This window comes from Protomyctophum parallelum (genome assembly GCF_964188405.1).
Source record: "Protomyctophum parallelum genome assembly, chromosome: 6".
In the NCBI taxonomy this organism is placed as follows: domain Eukaryota; kingdom Metazoa; phylum Chordata; class Actinopteri; order Myctophiformes; family Myctophidae; genus Protomyctophum; species Protomyctophum parallelum.
In genome coordinates, this window is record NC_139701.1 from 22,234,200 (window position 1) to 22,259,381 (window position 25,182).

A 25,182-nucleotide genomic window follows, 5' to 3' on the forward strand; every position below is an offset into this window, starting at 1 on the left:
GACGCCAAATTCCTGTGGGATCGCACATCCGTGCCGCGCGGTCGGCACTCTACCTGCGCAATTGCCTACAGGGAGACTTGAAACACGTTCACACTTCTCTTTGTTGGTTACATTTACGTCATCTTTGACGTATGACACAGCCACTCAATTAAGTAATAATAATGCATTAATGTGTTGTTAGTTGTTGTTGTTGGCTTTTGCCAAGTACATTTGAACCTGGAATTTGCCCATCCTATCTATTAGGAGCAGCGTGGATCAGCAAGACACCCAGGGCTCCGTCTGTTGCTCAAGGACACTTCGACACTGAGAAAGAAGGAGTCTCGGAACAAAGCGGGAACCTTCCGGTTCCCAAGAGGCCACTCTAACAGTGCGTTTTAACAGCGTGTGACAGCCAGACGAATTTTTCGGAAGTGCATTATTTGTCAATGGGACCCGGCAACTACTGCCAATAGCAGGCAAACAGGCGATAGTCGAAAAGTGGGCGGAAGAAAACCCGAAAACATGAAAATATTTTATTAGTTTTGGACGACATTGTCCGGCGATAGTGGGCGATAGCCAATGAAATTCATGTGTTGCTTTGTTTATCTTCCTAATCACCTATACGACGACATAATGACAGCAGGAACGCCCACTAGGATATATTTATCGCCAAGAGTCGCCATTGTTCTCCCGCTGTGCTGTCAACTGAGCCACGGCATAAGTCTAAGCTACCACAGTTGTAAAACAAAGCAAAGCCGTCCCAGACCTCCTCTCTGGCAAACCATTCAGCCAACCATATAAACGCAGAGGTTGTGAACATGGGAGATGCTGCTGAACAAGATGACGTTGAAGTTTGATCTATAGATCAGCCTTCAGCGTACCCGAAGAACATTCCGATTTTGGTTGTTTGTTAAATGCTGATTGCCGGGTACATTACCTTCACACTTGTCGCCATGGTAACCCGGAGCGCATGTGCAGTTGTACAGTCCAGCGCTGGTATATTCACAGATCTGTTGCTTTTCACAACCCTCCCCTTCACAGGGTGCTGAAATCCGAAAATTACAAATGGATGTATAGGCACAGATACAATCAAATTTGGTATTAAGACACAGAAAATACACGATAGGGCCTCAATTCAATTCAGCTCGCAGGACTTATGAGAGACTACTTGCGTTTACCTGTTTGATTTTCCGCTCGGCTGGAATTCAGCTGAAGCGCCACCAGCTCTGAGAGAGATAAAGAGAGGAAAACAGTCTCATGTGAGCCTTATTCAGACAGTCAGAGAGGAGGGAACCTGCATGTACTATAGCACAGTCGTAAAACAAAGGAAAGCCGCCCTAGACCTCCGCTCTGGTGAACCATTTAAGCCAACCATAAACTGTGCTTCTGAACATGGGAGATGCCACGAAAAGCTCTCAGCCAATATAATGGGTTAGTCAAACAAGAACGCTTAGCCACAGTCACCCATTTCACTCTCAGTCGAGTGAAATGGACGAGAGAAGTTTAGTTAGGTTTGTCTTTTTGCCTTTCTCAGCTGATGTTACAAGTATATTAGTTGTGGGTTCTGTATACATTTTCGATCAAAAACTAGTTTTCCCGCAGAACACGAGGGGAAATTAAAAGTTAAAATGTGAACCGGTGCCCTTTGGTGGAATTTGACCAAAGCTGCTGAGGTCACCTGTCTCACAGTGGGTTCCGGTGAAGGCATCAGCAGGACAAATACAGGTGTAGTTGGTCACCTGATCCACGCATTCTCCTCCGTTCAGACAGGGCTGTGATTCACATTCGTCTATGTCTGGAGGATTCACATGCACAAAAAAGCATGCACGCACGCACGCACGCACGCACGCACGCACGCACGCACGCACGCACGCACGCACGCACGCACGCACGCACGCACGCACGCACGCACGCACGCACGCACACGCACGCACACACACACACACACACACACACACACACACACACACACACACACACACACACACACACACACACACACACACACACACACGTCAAGTCAAATGGGGGATCAATGGGGATGTCCTGATAGAAATACATCCACAGTAGATCTGGTTTCTCATAGAGGGCTTCCCATCCATCTTCACAGGGAGCAGGCATGTGTTGTCTATGGATTGATATCATAAAGGACACTGAGCAGGATTAGAGCTTCCAACTTCCCTCTCGCAGGCATCAGATTTCAATGACCAGGTGTCTGGAATTAAACGTAATCCGGTCTCATGTCGAGACAAGGATTCAGTTAACCGCGCAGGGCCCAATAATCTAATTCCCTGGCGGTATCGAGTTTCGTCGGCAACCAATCGAGTGGCCCTCTGAACACTACATTAGGAAAAGTCTTTTTCTTTGGGAGGACCGAGCGACCTGGCTTTAGTGAACTTTCCCGGCGAGGCCCATCTCTAAACTTTGTGACCCAAGGAAAAAAGCTGTTTGCAAATCAATTCGACCGTAACCCCCATTTGGAGCCATTCCTCCAGGTTGACTGGGAAACTCTCTACGGACGAAGACATCTGCCGAAAAGGCCCAGTTTAATGCGGAAAGCAGCAGGAAAGGTTTCCTTCGGAGAGAGATGCCCACTCCTGGCCACCGGGACTTGTGGTGGAACTCACCTGTTTCACACAGGGCACCGGTGTAACCCGGCTCACACACGCAGGTGAACGTGCCGACACCTTGTACACACGCCGCATTGTTGACACAGGGGTGGCCTCTGCACTCGTCAATGTCTGCAACAACACGCAAACACACAGAGACAGACACAGTCGTGGAATATTTACTCAGCTGATTAATATATCCGCCACACTGCTCCCCTCACTCTGCAAATATGCGCTGCTGGCTGTGAAAGGTATTAGAGAAGGTTTGATACATCTCCACAGGCTGGACTGTGGGAACAGGCCCAGGAAGTGGTGGAAGGAGTACTCCGATTTATTTTTACTAAAGTAAGGTATATAGTAATCTCACAATATAAATATGCTCCATCACTTCCATACTTAAAGTAAATGTACTTCATTACTTTCCACCACTGGGCCCAGGTTGCAGTTCCAGACCAGGCCAGACCAAGACATTCTTAAGATTTTTATTGTGGAGACTCCTTTTAGCCAAAACACTTGATATTCATATTTTCCCCCCATAAACAGGACACAGTTAATATCAGAAGTTGTTAAAAAGACAAGAAAATAGTTATAGATAATTTTTTATGATAAATAAAAATATATTTAAAGGAAAAAGAAAACTGTTGCAAAAACGTTATATGTGTGGACCAATAAGACACAATTTGAATTAGAACAATCTGAACCCACTTAAATGATCAACAGCTTTTTTAATAAATACATATTTCCGCTCCCTTGTAACTGAATCATGCTATGTTTTATTTTCTTCTCCATTTTGACTTTGGGTCACTGAGGATACATTTACAGATGCTTTTGCTTAGTCTTGGAATTTGATGGGTTTTATAAATAGTTTTTGACTTTGTTACAAATCATGTGTGGGTTTATGACTAGATGGGGTTGGTTTATTTTCATATTTGTCCCTTCCCACATGTCGGTCATGAGGTTACGGACGTTGTTTTGGACCACTTTGCATCGTTCATTCAAAATAATCTCTGTTGGTTTTCTCCCCATTTTAACTATCGCTAATGTCCTGTCAACCATCTGCACGGGGGAAACACTGCCAACACAATTTCATTCCATTTGTTGAGCAACTTCCACATTGAGAATTTCACAGACAACTACAAGTTCTTGACAGTTAAAAAAGAGCCCCGCCCTAGTGGTCAAAAGAATAATAACAAATTTGTGGCCAGATGGACGGACAGACAGACGGATGAAGCGATTATTATAGGGCTTCCGCATTTCATGTGGAGCCCCAATAAAGAGTGTGGGAATCCGAATACGGTAAGGGAAAACCTTGCAAAAAGGATGCTTACAGTAGTCTATGTGTGCATGTAGGCTACTGTAGTATTTATCTTTCAGATTTAATCTAATTAATTCTCTAATTAAACTGAGATATTATGTGGTACCTGTTTCACACAGAGGTCCGGTGTATCCAGGTGGACACTGACAAACAAAGTCATTGACCAGGTCTTTACAGGTCCCTCCATTTTGGCAAGGATATGAGGCACACTCATTTACATCTAGAGAAGGGGAAACACAAAGGAAGTAGTAATGGCTGCTCTTAAGCAGAAACAACACGATAATGAACTATCCAAGGAGACCGCCACAGATTGGCGGGGACCTGATACATGGATTACAAGCAGATGTGACTAAAGGAAATATCCTATCAGGATGTCCCTTGGCAAGCCAGGTGAATTTCAGCTTTTACAAGCTGACATCCTTTTTTCCTGGCTGAACGGGACAGTGGAGGGCTGTGTGTGTGTGCGTGTGTGCATGTGTGTGTGTGTGTGTGTGTGTGTGTGTGTGTGTGTGTGTGTGTGTGTGTGTGTGTGTGTGTGTGTGTGTGTGTGTGTGTGCGTGCGTGTGTGTGTGTGTGTGTGTGTGTGTGTGTGTGCGTGCGTGCGTGTGCGTGTGTGTTGGTGCGTGTGTGTGTGTGTGTGTGTGTGTGTGGGGTCATCCAGGGTATACAGGGGTGTCAAGTAAACAGGAGAGAGCATGATGGTGGCGGGGCCATTTGTAATAGCTGACCAGCGTTTGATTTGTAAAAACAAACCAGAGGGCGGGAGATTTTCTTAACTACTTGTGACCGATGCACTTCTTCATACGACTAGCAGCAGAACTAGCCGATCTACAAGCAGGGACCTGATACACGGATTACAAGCAGATGTGATTAGCTGGTAGATTGTCACTATATTGTCACTATATTGTCAAATATCGACATATTTGAATGTCTGGGTTTTGCTTGACATATTTTTTTATTAAATTATATTAAATTGTGACATTTTTAAACATCAATATCAATCATATCAGATGATCTAATTTCCCAAAAGGTGTATTGAATTCAGTCTGACCAGAAGCAGAGACAGAAACAGAAACATATCCCCACTGGCAATAAAAAATGAATAACCAGAGGGCCGATGGATTCCCCCCATCTCCCCTAGGAAATCTGACTCTGTAACTCTGTGGTCCTTTTCATGTCAAGGACCCCCAAATTAATATGTATTTGGCAGTGGACATCCATCTGAAAATATTCTTTTGCCAGGGACCCATACAAGATTTTATTTTTTGCTGCATTTTTCACATTCTTTCAATATACTTAGATGCTATATGAACTAATTTTCCTTGGGAGTCGGGACCCCATGGAGCACTCCCAAGGACCCCTGGGGGTCCCCAGCCATCACTTTGAGAACCAGTGCTGTAACTCAGGGGTTCTCCGCCCCTCTCTCCACCACCAATACAAATTGACCGCTACAATAACCTTAATAATAGAGAAAATACATCATAAATAAATACTGAAACCAGATATAATCATTAAGGAAAGTGTATGCATGCACTATGTGTAGTATATAAACTCTAAATTTCCATTTTCCAGCCTCCCTTTTTTTTTATGAATTTGTGGACTCCCAAAATTATTTCGGGACCCTCCGAGGGGTCGCGACCCCCAGGTTGAGAACCACTGCTGTAACTGACCTATCTGGCATGTTCGTCCTGTGAAGCCAGCCAAGCAGGAGCAGGTAAAGGAAGGGTTGCCTGTGATGCAGTCATCGATGCATTGACCCCCGTTCAGACATGGTCGAAGGTGAGGACACACAGATGCTGTAAACAGAGGATAATAGTCTAATAAATAGCCTGTCAAAAGTATTGAATAATCACCTCACCTGACAGCAGTTATTATAGATTTACAGTTATTTTTGCATTATTATGAAAATGGTTTCCATTCATTTGTATAAAAACAGCTGAATGAAACAGACAGAAATGTCATTTTCCAGGCTGACATGTCATCTTGTTACGCCCAGATATTAAAGGCTAGCCTGGGTTCCAGCCTGCCTTGCTGCGTTCCGTGTTTAGTTTTGTCACTTCGCTACTCAGTCTTTGACTCGATTTCATAACGTCACCTGTTACGTAGCCATGTTGTTGCTAATACAACATCAGCCAGCGCCACTCTGTCCATGCTTACTGTAGAAAAGAATTGCGCCAGTTCGAGACTCGAAAGTAAAACCTACGGTAAAAAGTAAACACTAATTTGATTCAGTAGTTCACTATGTCAGATTCAGTAGTAAAAACAACTGACGGCTGTGTGGGGTGAGTTTAGTTTAATGATATGTACGTTGCAGGGCAACAGCATTGTCAACTAATATACAGCCATAATTATGTAGCGGCTGATAGTGGATTACAAATCACAAATATATACAGATATATATATATCCAGAATATTTTAAATTTAGGCTTGAATGTTGCATATAATGCCTTTAAGGTCAACTCGTTAGTGTTCCTTGGAATCTACCCAGCCAGTGAGAAGCATGATTGCTGTGTCTGTGGATGACAAGGATATGGCCTGTTTTGGCCATAGAACATTGATTATTTTAATCATGGGTAACTGTCATTGTCAGTTGCTTCTTTGTATATGCCAGTAATAGGGTTTTTATATTTAAGCTATAATAATGCATGAAACAAACATGACCAGCATCAATTTAGATATACAACAAACTCTTTGCTTGACCACAAACGGTAAGAATGTTATTTAGATAGAGGTTGTTTAGACAGATGCTAGGTGTACTTGGTATCCTAGATACTTTGAAGCACAGAATTGTTTTCTTTGCACGGACTCCCCTTTTATGACTATTTACCCTGTATTTTGTGAACTAGGGTTCATTCTAAGGGCACTCAGGTCTAGTCTAGGGGTATGAATCCTCTGCGCTGTCTCTCAGTGGGGGCTCTTCACTTGTACGTGAGTCAGAACTTAAGGGAATAAAAGCAATAGCAACACATCAATGTGTGGGGAAGACTTAATTGGCACAACAATGAAATACTGAGAAATAAGTAGCAACAAAAATGATTGGCTACTGTAAGTTTCACCAGAGACGTTGCAGCCTCCAACTTCTACATGAGCATGGTCTATCCTGAAGACCCATCTGCCCGGGTAGCCGACGTTGGTGGTTCCCTCCACGTCCACCACGTCATCGGTGCGAGAGCCAGGAATGTTGAAATAGCGCTTCCCATCACCAGCATTGAAACCTGCCTGGGAGAGGAGAGGCGAGACAGAACATCACAAACCATCACTGGAGTTGCTGTTTGAAGACATGGTCAGAAACAATGCTTAATTTTTCTCATTAGAAGCAGATCTAATGAGAAACAATCCAGTATTATTATTCATTTGAGTCAACTTATTTATGAAAAACACAAGAAGGCATAAACTGGACAGGAGAGATATCTGGCCTAGCCCAAACTATATAGTTATGATGTGTAGGGAAAATAGGAGGTACAGTATAGTCTGGGGTACACTCAGCATCAAGGGTTGGATTGGGGTAAGTCCCTGTGACATACTAGTGTTATGTCCAGGGGGTGTACTTGTACATCAAGCTGCCTCACGCTACAGAAACAGGAGATAGGCATTAGGCCCCTGCCCTATGGGCCTCATGGCTCGGCAAGGCTACTTACTTACTACAGGGGTATATTCTGGGATAGCCTATTTTATACCCTGAGGTGTAAAACAGGATAAACCTACTTTAACCCCGGCCGGGGATATACAGTATATTTTGGACTATTCGCTGCATATCACTCCCCTACTCTCCTAATCGCATAATTAACAAAGCCCCATACTTCATTGCATGACAAATAGTGAAAATACCGATCTACATGCTCACACTACATTGCTTCACAATAGGGACACAATGGTTAATGTAATTAAATCTCTTTGGTTATTTATTTTCTCTTTTCTTATTTATGGTAAGCTTGGCGCCACTGAAAATGAGAATCTTGACCTTCCCCGAACCCTGATGTTGCTCAGGCTTAAATAGGCCGTTAATGACTGGCACTTGGTGGTTTAGAGTATCTAAGGTTATAGCCAGGTGATGTTACCTGTGCTGCGATCCCGCCCAGCCCAGCTGGGTCTCCTCCGCTGCTGGCATGCATGCCCGTGGTCCACGTGATGTTATGATACTGGAAGATAGTGAAGGAAACAGCTCCATCTGTGATAAGCACCACCTGGAAAGTATTCACCTAAATGCAAAGGAACAGGTATCATTTAAACTTATTTTCCTCCATTGCAATTCATATTAAAGCAATGTTGAAATAGAACATTGGGTTTGCTACCTGGCAATGATATAAGTCAAATATTGTTTATTGTCTTTTTCTGTTGCTTCTGAGCTCTGTGAGTGAGGAACCAGGAGCGGTCACAATTTTAGCTCATAAATTAATGCAAACGTGAATGGCTGTATTCATGTTATATTACCTTTCTTTAATGTAAAAAGATTTTGTATCAGGTTTTTGAATGAATGAAATGGTCACAGAACACAGAACAGAAGCACCTAAAAGATGAACAATATTTTGAATAATATCATGGCCTGGTAGTTATATAAGTCCATGGTTCTGCCAAAGTTCATAATGGCTTTTAGGTGTACTGTTAATATCCAGTGGTTTTCAACACTGGACCTGGGAATGAACTGTAGCTGAACTGTAGTTATGTGTATTCTACACATGCTTTTATACAATTGCAAAAGTGTGTCATCTTGTGCTTTGATTGGCTGAGCTTTGCATAACATATGTGCCACATGATATAGGTGGAACAAATTGTATGAGATCCGGGGGAGAGAGAGAAGGGGGAGGGAAAGAGAGGGGGAGGGAGGAGGTATAAGGGGGAGAAGAGAGGGGAGATAGATAGAGGGGGGGGGAGAGAGAGAGAGAGAGAGAGAGAGAGGTAGAGAGAGGAGAGAGAGAAAGGGGGAGAGAGGTGAGAGAGAGGTTACTAAATGTGAGGGCCGCTTAGTGGCCCAAATCTCTAGTAACCACACAAAGGCAAATAACCCTAGCGTTAATTTAACACTCAAAATGTAAAGATGGTTCCGTAAGTGTCTAACACTGGAAATCCACCAAAAACTGTAGCTCACACACTACCACAGCGTGACGTCTGGTCAATGCATTTCAATGAGATTGCGCACAGACTCAAACCGACTTTTTTCACCTCAAGCACCACCCGAGTAACCACAGTATACCACTAATCAACTCACAAATTACGTATACAAATATACAAAAACTAGAGGATAGAAAGAAAAAGCAAAACCGTAAGGACCAAGAAAAACGTAATAAAAACCGAATAAATGAAACAAATGAAAGACGAAAGGAACGGTTGGTTATGTCATGTGTAACAAAAATCTCAAGAATATGGGAATACAAAAACTAGAGGAGATCAACGGAAATTAAACTCATAAACTAGAACTGTGTGATCGAAAAATGGATACAAAGAAAAACCAAAACCATAAGGACAAGTTACAACCAAATACGTAAGAAAAACCAAACTAATGAAACCGATGGACAAGGAAAGCAATGTTATTGAGTTTAAAATAAATAATATTATACTGTATACGTAACAATTTTTTTTTTTTTTCTATTAATATATATTTATTTTCCATGACTTATTTTTCTTTGAGAAACTAAAACGATGTGACTGTATTTCCTTCATAGATAGAAGATTTTACCATACTTCAAAATACTACTTTTTTTCCTCCAAAAGCAAGGTACGTAGCAAATAGCTAAACCTAATAATTCAATATTGCAAACGTTCTTTCACAGAGAGGCTGAGATGTGAAAGTTTGTAGCGGTCTACAGTACTTGCACGCTCTGCTTGCGCACTAGTAGTTGTGTGCAACAAGCAAGTAGGCACTCGACAGAGTGCAGTTCTAGTTATATTATATTTTGACTAGCTGTGTGTGTGTGTGTGTGTGTGTGTGTGTGTGTGTGTGTGTGTGTATGTGTGTGTGTGTATATATATATATACACATTTGTGAGCATAGCTGGCAGCAATATGACAATAACTAAATGATTGTTTTTCTTATTTAGCTTATAAAGCTTCAGATCTTTGTCATGGACGTTGCAGAGCAATTAGCACATTGCAGCTCTTTCACAGCTGTCATAACAGTGACATTGTAATAGGAGAAACTGTAATATGAAGTGTCAAAGTATAGCTACCGGTGTGACAGAGTTGCCGCCAAAGAAAGTAACTTGGTGCCACGTAGAGACGAGTATCCATGTGGCTGTGAAATTGGTGAAGTCTGAGAAGTAGGTCCTAATGTCATCTGTGGCCCTCTTCAGGATGGAGGGATCTGTACTCTCTCTGTAGTACACTTTCCCTGCGCGGCGGTTATCCACATCTGCCCAGAAGGGTGCTACAACCCTCCGGTCTCCGGCGATTGGGAAAGCGACTGGCGTGAACTGGGACACTTCCCTCAGGAAAGACACCAGACCATTGTTGTTTACCTGAGAGGGAGATAGCAAAGATAAGTTTGTCTGTAACCAACATTATCATCTGGAAAAGTAACGACCAGATCTGTTACTATTACGACAAACTTTCAAATAAACAAACTGGGGAGAGCTGGGGAGACCTTTGACAAAAGTCTGCACTGCACTGTATTGCATACTTGTCATACATCGTCCCTATGATTTAATGTTTTTGTTTTTCAAACATGCCACATTAAAGTGAAACATACATCACAGACAATTTAGGGCAGTTTGGTGGCCACACCAGGGGAGTGCTCTGACTGCATAATTGCAAAGCCATTTATTCAAATCTGACCGAGTGCCTGTGTTGCACCTTTTGACCCTTTCCGAACGAACTACTGTACAATAAAATGGAAATGGCTTCAAAATATTCTTTAAAAAAGTAATAAATGAAATGGCAGAAGTGAAAGCTCTGTCATCTGCGGTGCTGAGGTCGAGGCGAAGCCAGGCAGAGTTCCTCTGACCTTGGGGAGCAAACATCAGCACAGGGCAGTGGGCACTCCCATAACGGATGTTTGCACTTCCCATGTAGCGAACAGATGCAAGCTTTATTCTGTCAAATGACAGCAGCTGCAAAAACCCTGTTCCTTCTGCTCACACACCTACATGGTCGTCACACCAGGACGGACGTTCAACTATCTTTAAAGAATCCTCAGACACATGCCAACACTAAAGTAACCAAACGGCTGAACCCAGTTCACTCTTGTCCACATATCTCCGCAGTGAGAAATGCGTAGTCAGCCCTGTGGTTACTGCACGTGTTGAAAATCAAGAAGTATCAACTTCCTGTTAGAATTTAAACATTTATTTGACGGTCTTATCCACACAGCATTTCACAATGAATGTGACTGTAGGTTCAAGTGGCATTTGAAGATCTCTCTCATTACACGCATCTAGCAGTAAATTATGATTGCAAAAGTGAAAGCCACAGCACCCTGACAATGATATGCCACAAATATGAATGTTGAATTCATATTCAATATGAATATTATTTGGCAAAAATAAGCGGCCCGGGCCGGCCTAGCTGTCCGGGTACCTAGGCTGCAAATTTAGCCAGACAGCGTGTCGCAGGTTCGACTCCCGATTACCTTTGCTGCGTGTCACTCCCCATCTCTCTCCCTATTTCCTGTCAGCTTACTGTAAAACTGTCAAATAAAGGCAGAAAAGACCCCCAAAAAATATTTGAAACAAAAGCAAACATTTGCAGAAAATATCCAATCTACAAGGTACAATATACACATTGTCGTCAAAGCTAAGCAGCAAAGACAGCAAAGACATTTAGGGAAAACAGAGCGGCTTTATTTCTAATTATGGCTAAAATAAACTAAAATATAACACTAATGTAATGTAATGTAATGTTTTCTACTTTTCATTCAATGTTCTTTGGAAAAAACACTACATTTCCTTATGCTATCCAAAGGATAATCTACATATCTACAATCATGTACAAATTCCTATAGAACCCAGGATGTTAAAACAAACCCTATATGAGCAAAATTCTGGAATCATAAACAGAGTCGATAACATACCTTGGGGTAATGGAGCTGCGTTTGTATCACAATGTTTTAACAATTCACCAATAAAGCTTATGAGTGTGACAACCATCCCCAATGGGGGAGTTATGCTAGAGGTCATGCTAACAACTTTCTGTTAGCCAAGGGAATACAAACAAAACATTTACTGTTGCGCAAGACAGCAGTAAAGTTCAGCAAATTCAGCTGTACATTTTTAAGTACATCAACAAACTACAAAAACAAAAGCACCACAGTTGCAACTCACAGTACCACAGTCGGGCTCAGTATAGGTCTTAGTTCTCCGCATTATGTACAGTGATAAAGTATGTGATGTCTCTTGAACTATGGCTGGTATACAGTCTATTCTATTTTCCTCTCTGTAAGAGAGGTGTTGTTTAGTATTGTCAATGTATTGTGTGATCTGTCCATGTATTGTGAATTTGATTATGTATTGTAATTTCTGTGTCCTGTTGGCTGCTTGCCACAAAAATAATTAAAATAAATAAATAAAGCATCAATCTATCCAACTAACCCACACATTGTAATTGATTATTTCATATTTTAGACTAGAAAAAGTGCCCATCTGGGCACAGGTCTCCACCAGGATAGGATTGTTTGTGACGTAATAGTATATTCATAATGTTTAGTAATGTTTTGAAGATGAATGCATGTTGTGTTTTCAATAAATGGCTGGCATATATTATAATTAATAATGGTATTATTAATGTAATTTAAGCCGGCTTAAATTAGATGACTATAAAGGTCATATACTATACTATATTTTGATCAAATCTGAAGGACTAATATAAAAAGGGTGTTGCGCATAAGTCTTCCTAACTCTGCCTAAATAAAAAGGTTTGGAGTTAAAAAATGCATTTTTCCTTGGCCTGTAGGGAGTGTGCATACAAAGTTCTACGCAGATTGGTACAGTTATATGCAAAGACGTGACTTGGCCTGTTATAGCACCACCATGAGGCTGAATTGAAAAAGATGAAGTGGCATTTCGTCCTCGGCCTAGTGGGAATGTGAGTGTATGATTTCACAGATAACACACAGTGTGTTCATGATTTGTGGCATTGTGTTTACATTTAAATGGACCAACCCTGCGAGCTTTAAGCCAATCTTAGCCAATCGGGATGGAATATGGGAAATGGGACAGATCCGTGTCGATCACATGAATATAGAGACCGATTTGTGTGATGTATGGATAAAATGTGTACATACGAGTAATGTAATGTGTTTAGCAAAAGTCGGCCTTATGGTGGTGCTAAAACAGGCGTTCTGAAGAATTTTGGGGCGGAGGTTAGTGCATCCAGGGAGTGTGTGTGCAGAGTTTGTCATCAGCCGGGGCAACGGTGCCGGAGATTAGCTGTACACGGACGGACGGATGGACAGAAGGACACACGGACACAAACACGGAGAGAGTACAAAACATGCCTTCGACCTGGTGGAGACAATAACATGGTAATCTTAGTGTAGCCTACTGTATTGGAGAGGTCAGTAAGAAGAACTAGACATAGCAGCCTGTCTCGGTGAACGAGAGAGGAAGGCTGTGTTGGGCCATGTGAAAGGCTTTCATTCATGGAGTCATTCCTGCTTATCATCAGCAGGTGCAGACGTTGCCAACCATGCCACCTATCCCGTTTCTGCTAATCGCCGGTGTGAACCTTGCCTTTCCATGCTCGGAGGTTGGGGGCACTGGTGATGTGACGGTGACGAAGCAACGTCAAGAGTGGTCAGGCTTTGCTTCCCCTCACGCGTATGGAACCCATAATTTCCAGGACTTTGCTGTAAAAACAGAAGAGGAAGTTTTGTTTGGCCCTGCACGGGGGCTCAGTTAATTGCCCAACCACAGTGAGAACGCGGCCCAGTGGAGAGAGAGGTCGACCGGAGTCACCGGACGGAGCTCTGTTTGATCCATCCAGGAGAACAAGAGAGAGGGTTGGATGACTGGCACAGGAGGGGACGGATAGAGTACAAGCTTCACACACCCACTAATGAGGGACCTGCGGTGGCAGCGGTCTGGAAGCCACCCATCTCACAGTGAAATTAGTGCAGGAAATCATGCTGAACACCAAAAAGACTTTATACTCCAATACCGGAATACATTTAGTCGCCTAATCCAATCTCTGTTAGCATCTGGAACTGTTTAAAAAAGTCTATTCCTTCCTGGTTGAGGATTCATATTAAATATGGGCCTATTTTGACATGGTCACGACCTGAAGGGGAGTTAAAATAATTCCTCTATGACTGAACTTGGCAACTTATCCTTTTAGTTATATGATCACATGCTTTTTCGTTTCCTCTGTGGATTTACTCTGGGTGTATCGCTCTAATCAGCAATCAGACCTTTTCACCAGGCTCTAACTAGTACAGACATTTAGTGAGGGGCGGTTTATGTATTACATTTATGTGAGAGCGTGTGGGCTCTTGTGTTATGTTGTAATATGACCAAGGTCAGGTTCACTTGGGAGAGGTACCATCAATCAGCCTTGTAAAGCCTCAGTTGTACTCGATTGCACGTCATGTCGTGCACCAAAAATATGCGATCTATAAGCTTACAATGACTTGCATCATGATCTGCGGCGCGATCTGCTATTTTTGGTGCAAGACATCGGTGTGCAACTACATATAAATCAGGCGTAAGAAGCATCTCTCTCTCTCTTTCACACACACACACACACACACACACACACACACACACACACACACACACACACACACACCCATGCTCTTGCTCTATTTTACTCTCAATGGTGCCACTTGACTCTTCTAACACCCTTGTTATTTTTGGGGAATTCTTTGCCGGATATATGCCGGGTTTTTCTTGGGTGGTTTTTTCTTCGGGGCCAAGTAATTTATGGACAAAAATAAACTTTCATCTGGGAAAAGTCAGGCCAAAGCAAACCGCTAAATGAAAAAGGTACCCGAGGATCAGCTCAGGAAAACATTAGCCGCTCCTTGTCAAAAACGAGGTTTCACAGCCGCTGTCTAACAATGTGACGAAACCCAGTTAAGTGTCTACGCTGTGAACTGTGCACTTGGACTCTGAACCCAGGTCACCTGTGCCCCCCACCCCCAAATAGTTTAACCACTTAAGCCCTATTTCTACAAGCTATACACAGGCCGGTCAGGTGAAACCTGCCATTGACATCAATGGAGAGCAGTTTGCTGCTTTATGGTCTATTTACACAGTATGTAGTCAAGTCACATATCGGCTATTTTCGGTATTTGTTTTTGAGGTGCGGTAGCTCCTCCTATGCACAGCTTTGTGTGTCCGTCGCACGGAATATGATGATTTGATTGGCTGAGCACGGAATGTGATGATGTATGATGATGTATGATGATAAGAACGCCCCTCACTTCACAAGAGTGTGATTTTCTCCTATGTCCAGCTTTTACTGTATGTGTTAACACAAACTTTGTCCTACACAAACATTAAATGTCATTGACAATGAATGGACAATGTTGAGTGTTTGTGTAAACACAAACATTGCGTAACACAAACATTGAAGATGAAGGTGAGGACCCAAATTCTGATTGGCAGGAATGAGATGATGTATGATCGCCCCTCACTTCTTTGAGGGCCACTAGCCCCTTCTACATAAAGCTTTTGTCCCCACATGTCTCAAGATTTGCCATTGACAATGAAAGGGGAATTCAGGTCAAATGTCCGCTAAATCTTGTCCCCTCACGTCTCAACTGAGAAATTAGTGATTATTACTAACCAATCACAGGCAACAGGCATGATGATGCATGATGTATGATGATAAGAGCGCCCCTCACTTCACACGGTGTGATTTAATAAATAAATGAATGCCCAAAATTGTGACGCCAATCAGTGGTTGACATTAGTCCCTGCATATCTAGAACAATGGCATTATTCTGGGATAACAATCATAAAACATGCTTGTCATGCTATAGAAACGATATACAACCTGGTTCACTATATAAACAGTAGGACGCCTGATGGCGAGGTCACGTGCACGGCTGCACGCGTGAATCTATTCTATGTCCGAGCATAGACATGGTAACGCCCACCTGCCTCTGGTTGGCCTACCGACACTGCCCGTCTTGCCCCCATGGTCTCACCAGACTGTCCTCCGAGAATGACAGCTTGGCACGCGCGACATGCTGCATCCTTGTAACTAACTTGTAACTTTTATTTTTGTAGAAGAGGCAAACTAATATTGTTTATGCCGTTTGCTTTGATTGAATAATTGATTGAACACGTACGTTGTACTATGATTTGATTTGGGTGTGTTCTAAATAAAGTGTTAGTGTTGATTATCGTGTATTCATCTTATTATAGTAAACTAATACTATTGTACTAAAAAAGGATAACGAATCAAGGGAAAACAGACCTTACAGTACAATAATGTTTCAAGTTTACACAAACGGCATAAACAATATTAGTTTGCCTCTTCTACAAAAATAAAAGTTACTGTCGCGACTCGCGCATGCCAGGTTTCCATTCTCTTGTATTATATCGTATTATATCGTCCCACCACAGAGTAACCTTGCGGCAGACTATCCAGCATGTAATGTATCCTCCACCTCGGAGGAAAGTCTGGTGCGGCCGGCAGTGTCGGTAGACCAATCAGAGACAGGCGGGGCGTTACCATGTCTATGCTCGGACGAAGAAAAGATTCACGCCGCGTGTACGCAACCGCCTGGGTGACATGACAGCAGACTGCTGGGCGAGAACTGGCGCTTTGGCATGGGGGGTCAGATCAACATATGGAATGAATTCTGTACTGGCATATGGAGCGTGTCTTAAGTGTATTGATGTGGTCAGATCAACATATGGAATGAAGGGTTTGATGAGGGTCTAGGTAGGGCCAGGCTTTAATTTTCGGGCCTGTTGAGATCTTTAGTTTTCACCGGCTGCCGGGTGTGGCTGCTCTAATAACTTTGGGGCAGGCCCGTCTAGAGTTTAAATGGACAGGTATCAGACAAAAGAGGAAGGATGGATGGGGAAGGATCAACATATGGAATGTCAGAAAAGGTCAGCTCCATATATGGAGATCCAAGGGTTTGAGGTCAGATGTAGAGCTGCTGGCCAATATTGATGACATCAGGGATCTCCATATACTGTATATGGGCATTCCCATATATGGCCTTAATATTGATGACATCAGGGATGCACACACACACACACACACACACACACACACACACACACACACAGACACACACACACACACACACACACACACACACACACACACACACACACACACACACAGTACATTAAACCAAGCCATTCATAGTTGTTTCCAAAGCCTGAAGTTGCGCAAACTGGTGCTGAGGTTCTTAAAAAGAGCAGATGAGCATTAGCAGATGTTACAAATCTGTGAGCAGAGCAGTTAGACTTTGTCCTTGGCATTATTCTTCCCACAAACCTATTTGAGTTCTTCTAATAGTTGACTTCATAACACAGGCAAGCAGAACCTTACCCCATAAATATTATTGGATTAATTATATACATTATGTTATATTATGTGAGTTTTATTTTTTTACTTTTTCCCCCCATAATTAATGTTGAAGCTTTTTGAGAGCAGGACCGTTGTGTGGAGGTTGTTATTAAAGGGTTATCTGCCTCCACTGAATAACTTAACTTTTAACAATCTTCTCTTACATTTTTAAGTTGTGGACTTATGTGTCCTCTCGAACCTTGGACCTTCTCTGCTACGTTGTTAACAACAGCCATCCGCAAGATTAGTTAATCCGTTATTTGCATTGTTTGGAAGCCCCTAAGACACTTTGCAGATGCATCTGTCTTCTGTTAAAGGGATTTGGTCGCCTCTCCGATAAAGCAGCTGGCCAGGTCCGCAGGGAAGACCTTCACCTTGTTATCTGAGTCATGGGAGGAGAGGGACCCTTTGTGATGGGGGGGGACCCCTATTAATGTGAAAACTCCCAGATACAAACAAAGGGACAGCCTGATTATGAGGTTGGAGTGGGCCTGCAGTGTGAGCTAGGTGTGTGAGCGCTGTGTTTCTACTGGTGTGATACAAGAAACCATGACTGTCCCAACGTCTGGAAGAGCTTTTTCGGTTCAATGACATTTGTGTGGAAAGTAAACGGTTAGCATTTCAAAGGCACAACGGCCAACGATAAGAAGACGGCAACGTTTCATTTGTCCTGCAGGAATCGAGAGGGTTAAGGGTTTTAACGGGAGCTGCGGTGAGGGGTTTCACGGAAATACTTTCAAGCACATGGAGTGCTAAACAGAGTCAGTTATGATAATACCATGAGACAACATTCACGAACCGCCTAAAAGCTGCTTGGTTCTACAGCTTCCATGTGGCAGTGGCCCAAAGGCTTGGAATGAACTTATGGGAGAAACTATCCATGTGAATTTGCCCCTTAGTGTTCAGTGAAATATCACCTGCTCAGCGCAGCTCACTCTCTTGTGGCAGAGGTCGCCATGTGGCTCGCTTTTTCTTGTCTTTTTTTACAGCAGATGTTTAATGGATTCAGGTGAAGCATTTAAAACAAGCGTGACTGTAATTTTCAAGTGCCTGCCACAGTCTTTTATGTCTTTGGTGTATACAGAGTTACAGCCTGGTCTATCTGACTCTAAATTACTTGCTGCTTCATTGTGTAACAGCTGAGCATATCACTTCACCACTTACACAGCACATTGTACTGTGAATGACTCAGATCTTTATCAAAGCCTTGTAGTAATCTGATCTGAGATCAACAGCGCAACCTCTGTTGACATCCGTCTTGTCTTGTCTAGCTTCGCCATTGTCTTAAAGTATTATTGTAGGATAATAGATGTGTTGTTATAGGATAACACACTACATGAGTTTGGATTCATTGCAACAGTCATAATGAAATCACTCCCAGAAAATAACAGAGTGTAGCTTTTTGTGCTGCCACAATGGGAAATATGCAGTAATGGTCAAAACAAAGGCATGATCGATCAATTGTGAAATCAATATATCTCTGCTGTCGGGAAGAAACCCCCCCAACTCCAAAATGTAAATTTTTCAGGAAATCTTTTTTTTCTTTTTTTTTCAGGAAATGAAAAATGAAACAAATTCAGGAAATGAAGAAAACCTTATATTTTGAAAACAAAGCAATACGTGTGTGTTAGTGTTATCACTTGGTATTATATATATTGTCAATTACTTGCATGAGAGGGGGAGAGGTGGTGGAGTTAGTCCAATGTTAAGAGGTTAAGAGGTTTTGTCCGAAGTGCTTTTTGTCTGAAGCGCTTTTCATTGGTTCAATATTGGTTTAACCAACACACAGACGTAAAGGGTGTTCAATAACACTGAGTGTGACTGTGCGTGCGTGCGTGCGTGCGTGTGCGTGCGTGTGTGTGTGTGTGTGTGTGTGCATGCGTGTGTGGGCCTGTGAAATCTCTGCATCGGGATGCTGATCTCACTCAACCACAGTCTGGATGCTCAGATTAGCAAAGTGAACTTTGAACTTGCCCATTGTTGCCATGGTGTCTCAGCCTCTTCTGTCAGGGATTGAGGAGACAGAAAGTGGGACGGGTCTCCTGTAGGAGGGGGCGGGGCCAGGGAGGGGATAACCACAACAGGTGGTGTTGATTTAAAGGGGCTCTGTCTTCCCATGTGCTGGAACTGAACCCCATACATGACAAAGGCAGATCAAAGTGAGTTTCACTGTGGTGCGCGAAAATCCCTGTCAAACCATTCAGCTTCCTCCCAAGAGCTCTTCTCCTCTCTCCCTCTCTGTCTCCCCCCCTCTCTCTCTCTCTCTCTCTCTCTACCCCCTGCCTCTCTCTCTCTCTCTCTCTCTCTCTCTCTCTCTACCCCCTGCCTCTCTCTCTCTCTCTCTCTCTCTCTCTCTCTCTCTCTCCAGAGTGCATATTTCCCCCCTGCTCTGAACTGAAACAGAACAGCTCATGAGCTCACAGATGCTCCACAGCAGTTAGAACACAAAGTGTAATTTCCTCATTACAGCTCTTTGTAGACTTACAACAGTAAGGGGCTCAGCAACATGTTTAGACAAATTTTCTCTCTATCTCTCAATTCAAAATTGGCATGATAAGTTTGAGAACAACCCTCTCCTCTCCCTTCTAAAAAAATAAAAAAAGCTCTCAAGCTTTTGACAGAATGTGTATGTGTATGTATCTATTGCCTATGCTTTTTCTATCAATTAAAAACGTCAATCAATCAAAGGCTAGGGGGGGTAGCTAGGCTACTATCGATACAAACAAACGAACACGGGACATTATAATATCTGCTGGAGTGGTGCTGGTGTTGTGAAAATGTTCTGCTGAACACCAGGTTCTGGTTCTTCTTCTTATATGAATCAGGCCGTGTCAGTCAGCTGGACTGCCAAGTGAGCACATGTGCGCGGCTGCGCGCTCATGCATCCACATCCACAACTCTACTAGTCTAGGCTACAGCAGTAGCACTGCAGCATCTCTCTGTCCCGGCGCAACTTGTCGCACGCGAATGAATGGATGAACACACAACACGTCCCCGCGGTCTGTACTTACGTAGAGTCCCGTGTGTCTGTCGCCGAAGAATGGGAAAGCGACAGAGATCTCCACCAGCCCGGAGCCTCCGTCGTCCTGTGCGATGGTCAGGGAGTCCCCCGCGTCCCGTCCGAAAGGGTAGAATTCCCCCATGGGCACGGCAGGTGCCACCCGGGGCGGCAGGTCCAGGGCGAGCAGCGTGCAGAGGCAGGGCAGCAGGGCTCGCAGCACCAACACCATGGCCTCAGACAGCCACCCGGAGAGAGGGATGGAGCTGACAGCAGGCACGGTGCACAGGGGAGGGAGGAGCACGCCACTCACACGCACCGCGCACACACACCTGAGGCAGCAGCAGGGCAGAGCAGGACTGAACCGGGCAGGACAGGACACCTCTCTGCTCTCTCTCACCCTCTCTCATCCACGGCAACCCTCCCGAATCCTCGTATATATTCTTTCTCCTGTCTTCTATTTGGCCCTCAGTAGTGAGCTGGGCCGGTTGTTTGTGGCTGGGGAATACTGGAGATTCCTTGCATTCTGCGTGCTGCCTGGGTGCTGCTGCATGAGCTGCGCTCCCCGTGTCTCTCACAAATGAAATGAGGGAGGGAATGAAAAAAAAAGTGGGGGGAGCAGAGTGATTCGTGATTTTTTTTTTTTTTTTAACAATCCAGCGATTTGGTCCCTGATGGCTAGCTTAGAAATATCCTCAATAAAAGCTCTATTCTGCCTGCCAAAGGAGTTCTTTCACTTCTGGCCCCACCTCCCCCGTAGGGATTCACTACCTTGCATAATTAGCTGCTTCCAGCCAATAGCCTCTGACGGGCTGGTAACTGGATAAGCACTGGGCGGACCTATGATAATCAAAGGGCTGCTTTAAAGAAACTCTCTGACAAGGCTTCCCCCTTCTCTCCTGCGAAAAACCCTGAGTGAAGTTACTTTAGGGGTTTAGGCGTACCGGAGCCGCGTGTAACAGCCAGAAAACACGCATGTGTTCGGGCTTATGAATTGAAAACACAAGCTCACTAGCACTGCAACTGCAAGTGTAGAGCGAAAGGCTGTGATTTGTGATAAATCTAGGACAGTGAATGAACGGCGGGTGCGCCTATAGTGAATCAGTGATTAAATCAATGACTGTGTTAAAGTAGAATCTACCGGTATGCACATATTTGCACATGGGCGAGACTGAGCAGTGTGAGCACACGGACAGACGTAGGACAGACGCAAATACTTATTATTCGTTTTTGCGGTTTCTAATCAGCAAAGCAGAAACCACAAAATTCACTCGGGATTTTATGGATGGCTGTCAGCCGTCAGGGTCCTGGGATAATAACACGATGATTTGCCGGTCAAGCTCTGATGTAATGACGAATTGCCCCATGGAAGCATGGAGCGCGCGCGCGTGTGTGTGTGTGTGTGTGTGTGTGTGCGAGAGAGAGAGAGAGAGAGAGCGTTAATGTTTGGAAGAAAATTCCAGCGCAGCGCAGTCAGGCAGCAGAGAGCGAAGGTCATCCTCTCACCCACATCGCTGTATGTATCCACAGAGAGCCTTTGAATGGTGAAAACTACAAACCCAATTCTCTGGAATTCGGAACGACACGACGTGGGAGCAGCTCTGAAGTTTACAGAAACATGATCATCTAAAATAAATCACTTTATTATATTAAGGAAAAAGCTGCTTGTTCAGCAGAATCGACCACATTGTTGATCAGATCTCACTGCCTTTATGACATATGCTCATATAAAAACAAATATATTTTTCCATACAAGGGATTACAATGTAACACATAGCTGATCATGTGAAAATACACAAAGTGAATAATCAATCAGATATCAAAGGACCATGGGATCAATCCAAATTTGTAAATAAAGTTTAATTATGATTTTAACCCATTTCTATTAAAACCGTTTTGCATTATAAACAAATGAGAATTAGGATGGAAAACAGATTAATTTAAAACGTGCTTTAAGAATAAACTTGAACATGATCAGTGCAATGGAAGATGAATGTGTGAGCAAGCATGATAAACTGCAAATAGCACCAAGCCAGGAAACTTTCCATCACATTGTTTCCTTAAAAAAAACAACATAAACCATGGAGACAGAGTGAACAGCCTACAGCAGTAGAAACACCTACTGTGTGGCTTGTGAGAGGAAATCCTTAAAACAATTTGGCACATCTAGTCCACTCATAAACAAGACTTTCATTGTTTGTTGTTGTCGAGTTCTCCTGTAGATTAAAGTAATCCAATGTGCACGTGTGCCTGTGTGCGTGTGTGTGTGTGTGGGAGAAAAATGCTCAGGAGTGTGTGTGTGTGTGTGTTGTGTGTACAGTATGTGCTCCAAAGAAGCAGATCTCCTAAAACATAAATGTTGCTGTCGCTGCCTGGGACGCTGCCAACAGAACAGAACAGAGTGCACGGAGGTCAGAGAGCTGTGGCGTGTACATCTCATGCAGGCCTGCTTTTCACTGCCTGGGCTGCAGCATCTGACTGACGTACGCCTGCCGTCTTCTGATCTCCTGGTCCAACTGCTCCTTCAGTGTTAGCAGCTATTGTGGGATGTGAACACGTCAAAGAGGCATCACTTTACGGGGTCCATGCTTACACTCTTACCATTTTAACTAAACACTTCGTTAACCAAGTTTCCCCAGAGGCCTATACTGTAGGCTACTTGGTCCTCTCCTTTTTTCCCTCCAGCTGAAAATAGTTCATCGACAAGCTCATAGCGAGCTGAGCTTTTCGATTGGCTATTTTCTCGGAATGTTTGCCTATTCAGCGTCCGGCACTCAACAACCACTGAGAGGAAACACTGAAGCGCAAAAGACATAGTGGCCGAAAGTGGTATTTCACTATGGGCCAAGCACTATGCGTTGCGCACATTCACGTGCCATGCTCCATATGTGAACGCTATATTCCATACATGAACATGCGCAATGATATCAACGGCCCAGCGTGTTCACGTATGGTCCATAACCAATCCCAGAATGCACTGGTTCCAACCCGGAAGAACGCCTCATGCGTTGGGTGAGCAACTCAATGCAAGTGGATGATGGCCTATACCTCTCCGACCTCCTCCATCATCATGTCCCCTCCCGCTCGCTCAGGTCCGGTGATGCCAACCTCCTGGAAATCCCCAGGACCAGTGCTGAACCTGTTGCAGACGACCCTCCCCTCCCATTGGAATGCACTCCCAAACCACATCAAAGATCCTTTCCCCAGCTAACCCCTCACCCCCTTGTTTTGACTGTTTTTTACACTTAAACATAACTTTCTTCTTTTCCCCCCATGAAGCAACTTTGAGAACTTAGAAAAGTGCTATATAAATCAGAGATATTATTATTATTATAACATGCCAAGAATGGAGATGCTAGGTTTCATGTGGTTACATGAACACTCTGGATTTTGCTGTGCAGGCAGACATTGAAGATGACAACACAGTATACCTGTTCCTCCAGGCATTTGACCCTCTGGCGGTGGGCCTTTTCCCGGGTCTCCAGGGCCCGCTCCGCTTGCAGCTGCCCTCCCCTCAGACGATCAGTCTCCATGTCCATCTCCTGGCGATGGCGAGCCGTCACCTCCAGGAGGCGCTGGGAGTGAGAGTGCTCCAACTGGGACATCTGGGCCTGAACACACATTTAGGTCTGCAACTATCCATTGTTTTCTCAGTGATTACTCTATGACTTTTCAAGTTATTGGATTCGTGTATTTTTAAATATATACTATATTAACAAATTGATACAAAAAAAATCTATTCGTTTTTCCTATAATCAACTAAATCGATTAGTGGTGATGAATAACTTAAGAGCTGTTTTATACTTTGGTGAACAATGTTTCTACATGCTCAAAAGCCATCACATCGCAACATGTTATTTTAGCTAATTTGTTTCCTATAATGACAATAATGTTTTTATTGAAATAGATTTTCTGTAATAATTAAAAAGAGTAGATTAACTGTTGCATTCCTACATATTGTTCACAGTCACGGGCTTTATCGTTTCCGTAGAGCAGAGGTTCTCAAACATTTTCATATCAAACCAACTTAATATGTATTTGGCTACGAACCCCCATCTGAAAATATTATTAAAAAGTTTCAAAAATATTCCAAATCTTTTACTTTTTTCCCCAGAATGTTTGAAAATAGCACATATTCAAGCTCACATCATCGTGCGTTGTGAGCATGTAGATCGATTATTATCTTTTATTATTTTTTAGTTTACAGTAAGCTGACAGGACATGGGGGGAGAGACATGGGGAGTGACATGCAGAAAAGGTAGTAGGGATCGGGAGTCGGATTAGCAGTTTAAGTGCCCGGGCTGCTATGCTACTCTGACTCTGGGCCTAGATCGACTATTTTCAAGGAGCTGATGTGTGTATGGTTAAAGTGGTTAAACTGATTTAGATGCTTCATTTTGCTGGGGACACCCCTTAATAAACACTGCCATAGAGATTGTTTGTTGCCAGTTCATCTTTGGCCCTCTCACCTGGATGGCCTGCACCTCAACCTGCCTCTCGGCCAGCTCCTGTTCCAGACTGTGGACAGCATCCGTCAGCTGCTGCCTCTCCTGACCTGCCAGCACCACCTCCTCCTCCCTTCTCAGCCTCTGCAACTCCACCTGACAGCAGAGCGACACACACAGCGGCAGCAATGACTTTACCATGACGGCCTCTGCACTCACGTGCAAGCCTCGCCATAATGTGTGCAGCAGAAGCCCCCATGTGCCCGTGGCGGCAGCTTGTTTCTCACAGTACATCTCTGTGTTTCCATCATTTCAAGATCACTTTATACAGGTTGTGACAGAAAAAGAGGGGTCTGGGGAGAAGGGAACAAA

At 43.6% G+C, this 25,182-nt stretch overlaps 2 protein-coding genes across 3 annotated transcripts in view; both read right to left on the bottom strand.

Moving 5' to 3' along the window:
• Positions 1-20,931, bottom strand: part of sned1 (sushi, nidogen and EGF-like domains 1) — a 44,727-nt gene extending 23,796 nt beyond the window's left edge. For both annotated transcript variants that reach the window (XM_083766880.1, XM_083766879.1), the window contains exons 1-10: positions 20,379-20,931; positions 10,068-10,355; positions 7,962-8,102; positions 6,960-7,122; positions 5,574-5,699; positions 4,010-4,123; positions 2,607-2,720; positions 1,658-1,774; positions 1,158-1,205; positions 917-1,024 (exon numbers count right to left, since the gene is read on the bottom strand). In XM_083766880.1, coding sequence (XP_083623006.1) covers positions 917-1,024; positions 1,158-1,205; positions 1,658-1,774; positions 2,607-2,720; positions 4,010-4,123; positions 5,574-5,699; positions 6,960-7,122; positions 7,962-8,102; positions 10,068-10,355; positions 20,379-20,597 — 1,438 coding nt within the window. In that variant the 5' untranslated portion in view covers positions 20,598-20,931. The remainder of the gene's footprint in view (positions 1-916; positions 1,025-1,157; positions 1,206-1,657; positions 1,775-2,606; positions 2,721-4,009; positions 4,124-5,573; positions 5,700-6,959; positions 7,123-7,961; positions 8,103-10,067; positions 10,356-20,378) is intronic.
• A 1,813-nt stretch (positions 20,932-22,744) lies between these two features.
• Positions 22,745-25,182, bottom strand: part of crocc2 (ciliary rootlet coiled-coil, rootletin family member 2) — a gene marked incomplete at its 5' end in the record, with an annotated part of 36,442 nt that continues 34,004 nt past the window's right edge. The window contains 3 exons of the mRNA XM_083767999.1: positions 22,745-22,902; positions 23,797-23,976; positions 24,835-24,966. Coding sequence (XP_083624125.1) covers positions 22,819-22,902; positions 23,797-23,976; positions 24,835-24,966 — 396 coding nt within the window. The 3' untranslated portion in view covers positions 22,745-22,818. The remainder of the gene's footprint in view (positions 22,903-23,796; positions 23,977-24,834; positions 24,967-25,182) is intronic.